This window comes from Ochotona princeps, chromosome 5, assembly GCF_030435755.1.
Source record: "Ochotona princeps isolate mOchPri1 chromosome 5, mOchPri1.hap1, whole genome shotgun sequence".
Lineage (NCBI taxonomy): Eukaryota > Metazoa > Chordata > Mammalia > Lagomorpha > Ochotonidae > Ochotona > Ochotona princeps.
The window spans coordinates 81027047-81039273 of record NC_080836.1 but is presented as its reverse complement, the minus strand read 5'-3'; the positions used below and the strand labels follow the sequence as shown (position 1 = coordinate 81039273).

Sequence of the window (12227 nt, the reverse complement as noted above, 5' to 3'; positions counted from 1 at the left end):
GTCATGAGATTATATTACAAAAGGAAAATGAAAAATTTTGAGACTGAAGCCCAACTATAAGTAATTTATCATTTTCTATATAATAATGATTTCAGTTAACATGTAATTAATTAGCACCATTTCAAATACTTGTACCATTCAAACTCATAATATGTAAATGCTATGTTTGAGATATTTAATATGTTAAGCGTTTTTCTGAAATTCTAATAAATCTTCAATTTATTTTCATTATTTAATGTCTTATTTAACGTCATTTAATGTACCATTTCCTTTAGAAAAAAGATAATTCACTAGGCATATTTTTCTTTAAATGCTATTCATATTTAATCAGCTAGAAAATAACAATGGCTTCAACAATGGACATTAGTTTTTACTAAGTCAGTATCACAGAAATGAAATTTTATGCACTTGCCTTCGAAATGGTTACAACCCACTACTTACTTGTTCAGTATGAGGTCAAGAATGAATTTAGAGCCGAAAGCTTCTATCTGGAAGCTGGCCTGGGCCAGATGGACAGCCTATAAATTTAAAAAGACATAAAGAATCTTTACTTTCCTTTTACACAGATGCTATTCATATAAACAATAATATTTAACAGGAATAGATTTTATATATCAATTCATTTATTTATATGTTTTTACGTATCAAATCATTTCTCTAACAGACCAGGTATATTGTAATTGTTTTGCTGAGGACTAAGAGAACCAGTCCTTTAATAGCAACCATTGAGATCAAAATCAAGAACATATCCTGCTGGAATCCCAAAGTCACCGTGATGAATTATGTAAAAGCCTGACTAATGAAACGATTTCAGTCTCTTTTATGCACAAATCCTACCAAACCTTTCTGTACACTTAAGTGAAAAATCATGTGCTCTGGTCTTCAACAAGAATGGAAATTCTCTGGAACTTTCCCTGCATGATGCATCAGCAGAATGTGACAATAAAATCGGACAGCAAGACCATTCAACTCCAGAAAGCACTTAGACTCTGGTCCTTTGGGGACACTGAGAGTGGATGTCCCCCTTTAAACTCACACATTTACCATTACTCTCTTCATTTGCCTAATTCAAAACACAAAGAGAATGCCATTAAAACATGAATCTTACAGATCACAGACACATTTGGAAAGATCCAAATGAATAGATCAAGGATGTTCTGCCAAAATATGGATCCACATTAAACTCCCCTCTGTCATTCTACCAGAAAAAAAGAGAGAGAGAGAGGTAACTGAAACACCCTTCAACCTGCTTTGGTGTGCACATGTCCTTCCTGCAGACTGCACTCCCAAGCAGAGGGTCCCAAGGACCACACCAAGTCCTTTCACTCCCATCTTCTCCCCACTTATCCATACTCCTCTCTTTGCCCATCCCTCTACTTGTCATCACCAACACCCTGCCCATTCTTCAGTGGCTTCCCCACTGCATTCTTTGCCCAGCAGCTCCTTTCACATAATGCTCATGTGATGAACCCTTCATCCTCAGAGCTTCTGGAACAGTTTCTCAACAGGAAAACAAAAAATGTGATTCTGTTACCTGGATCACTAAGTATGTGAAAATTTATTTTATTTCACAGAAGCAAGACATTGTTCTACACATTGATTTAAGGCTACCTCACAAAACTATCTATTTCTTACATGGATCAAATCAAATCAGTATGCTTGTTTAATGTATTTATATCTACTTTGAATAATGTCAATGTTATTATTTTTCTCACATTCTATTTCTCTTCCCAGTGCTTTACATCCTACAATTGTATACAGACTATAGCTTCTTCTCAAATCCAAAATAAATATAAATCCTACTTTTCCTTATCATTCTGTTTCTGCCCAATCTTGCACACAATTAAAATAGCTTTCAACTTCTGAATTCCAGGTTACTCCACTACAATTTATCAACTTTTCTTTAACAAAATACTAAATAGTTCTGACAAAAATACATTCTAAATATGCTTTTAAATCAGATAAAGTGTATCCTCATTTTGATTGTTTTATGCATACATCGATCGGTATAATTTTAAAATACAATAATATTCCTTCTCTTCCAAATGACAGAAAAATCAGAAGAATGGCCAGAATGAGTACAAAGTTTTACAATACACAACCTTATCACTTTAACTTTACCAAACATAATTTTAAAGATTGGTTTTTATTATTTACTTAAAAGCCACAGTTACGGATAGGGAAAGGTGTAGGGGAAAGAGGTCAACGGAATTTTATATCTGCTGGGAAAGTCCAAATCAAGGAGCCTAGATCTTCGTCCTGGTCTTCCTCTATGGTGGCAAGGACCAAGTAGTTGGGACATGTTCTGCTGCTTTAACCAAGTGCATTAACAAAGAACCGGTCTGGAAGTAGCAGGGTCTCGAACGAGCACTCTCAGGATACCAGCATGACAGGAGACAGCTTAGCCCACTTTGCCACATTTATTATGATTTTTAGAGTTGATTGCCTGATCAAAATCACTGAAACCCACTGAAAAAAGAAAACACATATAACCTCTAGTGGTACTATTCTTTTACAAAGAAGGATTTATATGGAATGGTTCAGAAATGTGTTCAGGATACAAATCAGATCACAGCAGTTCTAAAGAAGGGAGTCCAGGAGCCACACATGAGGACAGAGCATGTTAATTCCTCACTTGGGACATGTGCTAAAAAGTCTTCTTTTAAAAGGACATTCACTGCAATTGTACCAAGGAAGAATGCAGAATTTTACAAAGAAAGAGCATCATTTCCCAAGAATGAGCACTTCCCTGGGTTCAGAATTACCACCCTGAAGGGCTGGGAACAGATGTTGCCTAAGCACATTGGTATTTTTCTTTTGACTCAGAATCTGGCATCAGGAAATTACAGGAGCTCTATAAACAAAAACAACTAAACTCAATTATATACACAAACCTCCTTCACTGAAGAACAATTAACACATCTTCACAATGTGCTTTCCCTTTTGTGTTTTTTTTTTTCTTTCTAGTGGATGGTACCTAGTAGTATCATGTTAAATAGCTTGAGAAGACTATTGGGTTTCTCAGCTAAGGCTGGATTTGCAACTTATCACCAAGCAATGGTATGACATCAAGCAATCATACATGCTCAGTTTTGTCTGTTACATTTCATAAACTGATACTAAAAGATATTATCACATTACATTTTTCTTGAAAATTATATTCTAGCATACTCATCACAGCTATGAAACCAGCAGAAAAATATATTTATTGCTAAAAATAAAAGGTAAGCATTTTCACAGTATATATGTTTTCATTCACATAAAAGGGGTGTTCAAAGAGAAATCTTCACTGCCTGGCAATGATTTGTAGATTCTACAGCATGTGCAGATAACTAGAACTCAAAATGGGAAGCAAAAAGTCTAAACTTTATAAACATTCAGAGAATAGTCTCACCTGAATTTCATAACTGTATAGAAAGCGAGCAGCTTGCAGAAGTGAGTAGCTACAGGATTGGTCATCACATCCTCCAAGTAGATTAGAATGCTCTACACTGTAGGTTTGGAAGATGGGAGCATTTTCTAAGTGGTTTCCCTGCTATTCAGATAACTTTAGTATATGTAGAGAGTCACTTAAGTACAGAAGGGAAGTTATGCAGAATTGGCATATGAAGAAGACAAAAAAAAACACAGAAATTTCTCACAGATGGAAGTGAGAGTTTTTGAAGGGTATCAAACAGTCCTACCTAGCACCAGGGAATGATTCAAACCCAGCTTTACCAGGGCAGAGGGCTGTGGATGCAGACGTGAAAAGAGGATGCTAGACAGGGAAAAATATGCTAGTTAGAGCGAAGTCAGAGCTGAGGAAACCATCTTCTCCAGTAGACAGAATTATGGAAACACCAAACAGCTGAACAGCAGATGACCAGTGATTTATCTTTCTTATTTTAATTTCCCTCATTCTTTGATGGTTTTGTTTACTTTATGGTCATTAAAATACCGAATGTGTGTGTGTATGCGTGCAGACTTGTGGATGTGTATGTGAGAGTATGTGTGTGCATACAGACCTGTGTGTGTGAGAGTTTGTGTGTGCACGTGCAGACCTGTATATGTGTGTGTGTATGTGAGAGTATGTGTGTGTGCAGACCTGTGGATGTGTGTGTATGTGCGCATGCAGACCTGTGGATGTGTGTGTGCATGCAGACCTGTGTGTGTATGTGAGAGTATGTGTGTGCGTGTGCAGACCTGTGTGTGTATGTAAGAGTATGTGTGTGTGCAGACCTGTGGATGTGTGTGTGTATGTGAGAGTGTGTGTGTGTGCAGACCTGTGGATGTGTGTGTGTGTGAATGTGTGTGTGCATGCAGACCTGTGGATGTGTGTGTATGTGAGAGTGTGTGTGTGCAGACCTATGGATGTGTGTGTATGTGTGCATGCAGACCTGTGGATGTGTGTGCATGCAGACCTGTGTGTGCATGTGAGAGTATGTGTGTGTGCGTGCAGACCTGTGTGTGTATGTGAGAGTATGTGTGTGTGCAGACCTGTGGATGTGTGTGTGTATGTGAGAGTGTGTGTGTGTGCAGACCTGTGGATGTGTGTGTGTGAATGTGTGTGTGCATGCAGACCTGTGGATGTGTGTGTGTATGTGAGAGTGTGTGTGTGTGCAGACCTGTGGATGTATATGTGAGAGTATGTGTGTGTGAAGACCTGTGGATGTGTGTGTATGTGAGAGTGTGTGTGTGTGCAGACATGTGGATGTGTGTGTGTGTGAATGTGTGTGTGCATGCAGACCTGTGGATGTGTGGATGTGTATGTGAGAGTATGTGTGTGTGAAGACCTGTGGATGTGTGTGTGTGTAAGTGTGTGTATGTGTGTGTACAGACCTGTGGATGTGTGTGTGGATGTGTGTGCATGCAGACCTGTGGATGTGTGTGTGTATGTGAGTGTGTGTGTGTGCAGACCTGTGGATGGGTGTGTGTGTGAATGTGTGTGTGCATGCAGACCTGTGGATGTGTGTGTGTATGTGAGAGTGTGTGTGTGTGCAGACCTGTGGATGTGTGTGTGTGAATGTGTGTGTGCATGCAGACCTGTGGATGTGTGTGTGTGAGAGTGTGTGTGTGTGTGTGTGCAGACCTGAGGATGTGTGTATGTGTGTATGTGTGTGTACAGACCTGTGGATGTGTGTGTGTATGTGAGAGTGTGTGTGTGCAGACAGATAGATGTGTGTGTGTATGAGTGTGTGCGTGCAGATCTCTGTGTGTGCGTGCGTGCATGTGTGCGCGTAGAACTCTGTGCGTATGTGCGTGCATGTGTGCGTGTGTGCAGACCTGTGGATAAGTGTGTGTGTGAGTGTGTGAGCATGCAGATCCGTGGACATGTATGTTATTTGTGAACCTCACACTCTGTGGAAGTAGCTTCTGTTCCTGTTTCTGACAGCATACAGTTCTTCTCTTTAATGGACTACTAGACACTTTAAAAGCTCTTTCCTCATATTCTTTAAACACAAAGGAAAATTTTCACAAAATCTCAAAACTTCTTTGGAGACTTAGGACATTTGATGCTGATTCAGAGAGCACAGATTAGAAATTCACCAACTAACAAGAAGGGAGAAGAATCTGTTAATCCAGTTCTAGAAGGAGCCTACACAGTTGTCACAGATTGAACGGCTGAAGTGAGGGGACCCCTCCCTCCAAAGGCTTTTGTCCATTGGCTGCTCACTATTTTCATTATTGGATAAAAGCAGGAAACAAAGGATCCAGAATCAAAATACCTGAATAACAACATGAAATAAATTCTACAGCTTAAGTTTGAGAAAAAAAAGTCACATTTTAGATTATAGCATTTTCTAAAGATGATTCATCTAAATCCATCCTGCAGCTGCAACAACATAATAGTGGAACGCTGTAGATTATTTTTCCATGTAACACCAAAAATCCAAATATGTGAAAGTATCTTATGAACTTTTAAAGTCCAAAAGAAAATATCACTAGACCTTTCTAACTGCCTTCTAGCTGTAATTCCTCATTCTAAGATAAGATAGCTCATGTGCAAACAGCCTTATGTTACAATAAAAATAATAAAGTCTAAATATCCTGTGTTTCAGTCATCTCAAAACAATGTCATTTGCCAGAACAATACAGCACCCTATGAAGTTGATACACCAGACATTCTTCTTTTATAGAACAAAGATTCAAATGGCAAAGAGAGGTGAAGTGATGTTTTTGGTCTAAGGTCACACAACAAAGGCAGTAATACAGGGTGTTAGCTTCAGCTCAGTGAAACAAGGCGCCATGTTTATGCTAGAAGTCCTTAAATCTCCAAGCTTCAATGTTTCCTGGTCATTAAGATATAAATAATTACAGCTTACAACAGGAGCTGTGCAGGATTGGATTCTCCAACAACGTAAAATAAAGTTTCTAGGAAAGTTGGCAACACTGTAAGAGTTCAATATTTAGGAAGGGGACAGTAAAGGAGAAGGAGAAATGGGAAATATGTGTATATACACACTAACATTTTGGAAAAGATATTAGCCAGCTCCACCTTAAAATTCTCTTCCACATTAGCTGCATACCTTCTAGAAAATTTAAATGTGCATTCATATATCACAAAATTTGCCCATTTTTATTGCTAATTACTTTATGCATCATGCTTTGACCTTGTTCAAGTTGTCGTGTCTTTGAAATAATATGAATCATTTTCAGGAGAAGTGGAACAGCTGCAAATGTTAGATGGAGGCAGTTTTGCAAATTAAGGTAATTTGCTGAGCATTCCTGCCAAAACGCATTTAAATAGGTAGCTCGTGGGAGAGAATATCATCACGTTTCCTTCTAGCATGTTCCAATTCACAGTATTACGAGTTAACCCACCGACAAATCTGCACTGCATACCTACCTTGTGTGAAATACTACAGCAGCTACAAAGATACAGATTTAGTATTTATGAAAAGCATATCATCAGCTTGAGGAAATGACATGAGAAACCTGAAAGACTGAAAAACACATAAATTTGTGATAATGCCCAGTATGCCTTAAGAATGATTAATTCCTTAATTAGTAGTATAGGCAACAAGTGCATTTGAATTTGAGGAATGCAAATGCCAGGGGCTGGAGCAAACTGGGCTTATGGAAGTCCTGGTCAGACTTTAGGGAAGCCTTTCTCAGCACTGACAGATGAGCAGAATTCACATAGCTCTAGGAATGATTAAGCAAGATGAAATCCCAAGGTGTTACTAAGTGTTTGCTAGCAAATAAATGCTTAAGAAACACACTTTCAAAGTAAAGGCCGCTTCCTATCCTGAAGTGTTAAACTTCCATTCAGATTGTGGTGAGAATTAAACGTGACGGTTTATCATAAACATAATAAAGCATTTCCCAAGATCACTAAATAGTGTGAATGCATACAAAGAAATTTTAAAAAGTTCATAGAAGTAAAATTACAAGATATGCTTAGTTTGGAGCACAGAATTTTGAGGCACTCACATTGTGGCATAGCTAGTTAAGCTGCCAGTTGTGACACTGGTATCCCACATCAGAGTAATTTCTTCAATCTCAGCTGTTCCACTTCCAATGTCCTGCTAGTGCGCCTGGTAGAGCAATGCAAATGGCCCCAAGTACTTGGACTTCTACCACACATGTGGGAGGTCTGGATGGAGTTCCTGTTTCATGGCTTCACTTGGACCAACCCCAACAGTTGTGACCATTTTAAGTGGAAGATATCGCTCTCCCTCCTCTTTGTCTCTCTGTAGCTTTGCCTTGCAAGTAAATCTTCAGGGAAGAAAAAAGGTTGGAACTTAGTGCCAGCACTATAGCATAGCAAGTTAGGCCTCTGTCTGTGGTGCCAGCACCCCATATGAGCACCAGTTCAATTCCCAGCATCTCCACTTCCAATCGACCCCCATGCTACTGGCCTGGGAAGGCAGCAGGAGTGGGCCAAACTCCCAAGGCTTCTGCACTCACATGCAAGACCCAGAAAAAGGTCCTGGTTCCCAGTTTTGGGTCAGCTGAGCTCTGACAACTGCAACCATTTGGAGCATGAACCAGCAGGTAAAAGATCTCTCTCTCTCTCTCTCTCTCTCTCTCTCTCTCTCTCTAACTCTGCCTTTCAAGTAAAAACAACTGAATCTTTTTTTAAACGAGTATTAAAAAGTTGGAATTCATGCACAGATCTTTTATATGGTCCTGGAACTCTTTGAAGACATCTTGCATACTTGTCCTCCCAAAAACACTGAAGGACTTTGCTAATCAACATCTGTTTTAGCCTAAAACTAGCAAGTGAATCACATCCTTTGAAAGATATTACAGGAACCAGATCAAAACATGTGCAAAGCACACTCTTTCCAGGGTCTCAGGTCAGCATCTGCCAATAATGCAAGAACATTGGCATTGGACTTTGGTCTCTTTCCAGCCTAGCCAAGTAAGACGAAAGTTTTACTCTTAAAGGAATTGAGCCAATAATCAATGATCAAATCCAATGCCACAGGAAAAGACAAGACTGCAGTTACGGATTTGTGAATTGTAACTTATGAACCAATTCTACAGTTCTTTTCTAAATGAACCGATTTTAAAAGCATTCAAGTTTCATCTTTTTCCCTTTTCTTATTTTGACTGAAAGAACCCTTAAATTCTGATACAGACAAAATATGAAGAAAAGGAGTAACAACAAGCAGGGGTAACCCAAATACATACTCTAATCAATAAAGCATGAGGTGACTGATTGAAACATCTCCCTTTCTTTAAAACAAAAAAGAAGAAAAAAAACTTTTGGAAAAGCAGAGCAACAGAGCGAGAGAGACATGCACACCCAAATAAACACAGAAAGAAAGATGGGAGTCAGCGAGGGAGAATGAGCATTCCATTCGCTGGTCACTTCCTCCACCACAGCAACCCAAAACTTTGTGCTGATCTGTTACCTGGGTCCCAGAGGATCAGCTACTTGAGCCATCCTTTGCTGCCTTCCCAGGCACATAAGTAGGAAACTGGATCAGAAGCAGAGTAGCCAGGACTCAACTGGCGCTGCAAAGTGAGATGCCAGCCTTGCAGCTTAACTCATGGGCCACAACATTTCTTTATAATTCTAATGGCAAAACAGGCATTAAGCCTATCAGCAAAGTGCCCTGTGTCCCCATAGAGTACCCATGCTCAACGCCCAGCTCTGGATCTCAATTGCAGCTTCCCGCTAATGAAGAGCCTGAGAAGCAGCAATGCAATGACTCGTGTAACAGGTCCCTGCCCCCCAAGAGGGGTATCTGGATGGAATTCCCAGTTCCCAGCTTCACTACCAGCCCAGCCCTATCTGCCGCAAGCATCTACAAAGTGATCCAGCAGACGGGTGCATTCAAGTCCTCTCTCTCTTCCTCTTCCCTTCCCTCTCCCAGAAAATAAATAACAAACACATTTTTTTTAATTCTACGTGACCAACATAAAGAAGAAAAGCTCTATTTCACATTGTTTAGGTTATGGTGAGTGGAAAAGCTTCAAATTAAGATTTTTCATAGTGCTTATTTAACAACGCTTTAACAACACACTCCATAACAATAAGTGTTCACTGATGAAGCCCCCATGGACATTTATGTTAAATTTCTGCTATACATTTACCTTAGTGATTAATATTTGCTGGCTATTGAACTGACAATGCCAACAAAAGGGTAGATTACATCACAACCTCCCAAAGCACTTGTAACTTGACAATGCATAAGGCATGAGTATCGCTACCATTGTATTCTTTAACGTCCATATATTTTCTGAAAATTGAGTAAAAATACAGCTATGACAACAGTTACCATGGAAGCGGCTTCTTTCTGCCGCCTTCCTGAATAGTAACATTTAATTTGATGCATTAATCTCGTAACAAAGGTATGATTCACCTTGTTTTTCCTCCCCTTCCTTTCCCACATCACTAAACTGCACAACTCCGAGAAGTTCTCTTCTCTAACACTTCTGTCATAAAGCAAGAACATATTTTGTCTTTCTAGCCAGAATTATTGAACACCCACTGAATAATTTAAATAAAAGAATAGAAAGAAGGCATACATTTGAGAAAGTAAAAGACATCAAGTTCCATGCTTAATGAGTGTGACTCATTACCTGACAGGTTTTTTTTTTCAATCTGCTTATGTAATGTTAATACTATCCCGAAAGGAAAAGACCTCCCTAAGGCAGCACTTCAGAAGAAAATCCCACTCCATGATCTGTCTGGTCCTTGGAATATGATCTACAAAGATCCAGGGGACTGATGTTAGTGTAAATATCTACCCAGTGCAAAACAAAAAATTGAAAAACGGTTCTTTAAAACTTGGGTCTTGTTGATGATCACGTAAGGATTAGTTAAGAATCACTGAGTCTGAAGTGCAAAGTGAGAATTGTGGTATGGTAATTACACAGTCCACTTGAGCAGTTATATTCAACAAGCCATAAACGATACAGAGCAGATTCGTGTATTAATTTGCAGCTCTGCCTCACCAGGAAACTACTGACAACACAGAACCAAGGCAGGATGAGCAGATTTATCCAGGTTGGTTCTCCTATCTTGAAATAGCTTGAGTGCCCTATTCCCCACAGGTGAATCTCATACTGTTCCTGCCCAGTGATTCTTGTTGTCACTTCTATACCAGGATTTTGTTGCTATTTGCAGAAAGTTTACAGGTCCTCCTTAGAAGACGTTTCAAAGTTCACTCTAACTTCACAACGGGATCCCGAAGAGATCTTTGCTTTTGCTCACCTGCAAGATGCGCGTCACAAGCTGCACACTGCTGGAGTGGAGACTCCTTTTTCTGCAGTGTCCACAGCAATAGAGCTGAGAGCGTCGTGCTCTCTAGTACTCAGACGCATCACGTTTGTCCTTTTCTCTGAATTCTGATCTAATGTATATTGATGATGAGCTGTATTCTGCCCCACTGGGTACAAAGAGTAACTTTCAAGTACGTTTTGTTAAAAATAGATTTCCCCATTTCATAAAAATGCAGGAGCTTTTAGACTTTCTAAGCAATATTAATTATGATCCATTCCTATACCTGGACATGGAAAATAACTGTCCTGCTTCACAATTTCACCCAAAAGAATATCATGTACTCTACAAAAGTAGATGTGGAAAAGATAATGCTGGTACCTAATGTTCTCTAACATCCAGCTTCTGTAGAGTTCTGAAAAATGGCCTGTTACACTTAATTTTTAACATTATTTTGGGGCTGGTGTTGCGACATAGTGGGTAAAGCTACCCCTACAATAGCAGTGTCCATGCCAGTTAGTGCCCCAGCTGCTCTGTTTCTGATCCAGTTTCCTGATAATGGCCTGGGACAAAGCAGCAGAAGATGCCCTGTTTGAGCCCCTGACATCAACATGGGAAATCTGCATGCAGCTCCTGGCGCTTGCCATTGGCCTGGCCCAGTCTAGCCACTGTGGCTATCTGGGGGAGTACATCGATGATGCAATCAATGTCTCTGTCTCTAGTTGTCAGCCTGTCACTCTGTCTCTCATCTCTGTAACTCTTACCTTCAAACAAACAAATAAATCTTTTTGAAACAGATTAGCAGAATATTGACCATCACACAGAATGTCCTATTTTAGTAATCAAATGACAGGTCTCACCACATGTATGCAAAGGTTTAGATTTATTAAAACTATTTATATTTCCGGGCCCGGCCGCGTGGCCTAGCGGCTAAAGTCCTCGCCCTGAACACACCGGGATCCCATATGGGCGCCAGTTCTAATCCTGGCAGCTCCACTTCCCATCCAGCTCCCTGCTTGTGGCCTGGGAAAGCAGTTGAGGACGGCCCAAAGCCTTGGGACCCTGCACCTGTGTGGGAGACCTGGAAGAGGTTCCAGGTTCCTGGCTTCGGATCGGCGCAGCACCGGCCGTTGCGCTCACTTGGGGAGTAAATCATCGGATGGAAGATCTTCCTCTCTGTATATCCGCCTTTCCAATAAAAATAATAAATCTTTAAAAAAACTATTTATATTTCCAAATACAATTGCAGAAGCTACATGGGACCTTGAGGACATGTAGAAACACCAATAATACTTGGGAATATAGGAAAGGGTCTTCAGAAAATTCATGAGAAGTAAAAGTACTCAACAGAAGTCGCTTACAGATCAGATATGAGTTATGAATGAAACAGAATGGAAACTGAAAACGCTTAGAATGTTTGGCCTGAGTAAGCAATGAACTGAGTGCAGAAAACTGCATGAGGAAGAAGAGGCAACAGCAATGCAGCACTCTGAGACACACTCTTGGTGTGAGCCACTCATTTCACAACCAAGCGGTGACTTGGAAGAAACTGTCAGATGGAAAGCATATA

General features: G+C 40.0%; 1 protein-coding gene across 2 annotated transcripts in view; it reads right to left on the bottom strand.

Annotated features, from left to right (window-relative positions):
* Positions 1–12227, bottom strand: part of ADAM23 (ADAM metallopeptidase domain 23) — a 164706-nt gene that overhangs the window by 122033 nt on the left and 30446 nt on the right. For both annotated transcript variants that reach the window (XM_004576899.4, XM_058664904.1), the window contains exon 3: positions 442–518. In XM_004576899.4, the coding sequence (XP_004576956.3) occupies positions 442–518 (77 nt within the window). The remainder of the gene's footprint in view (positions 1–441; positions 519–12227) is intronic.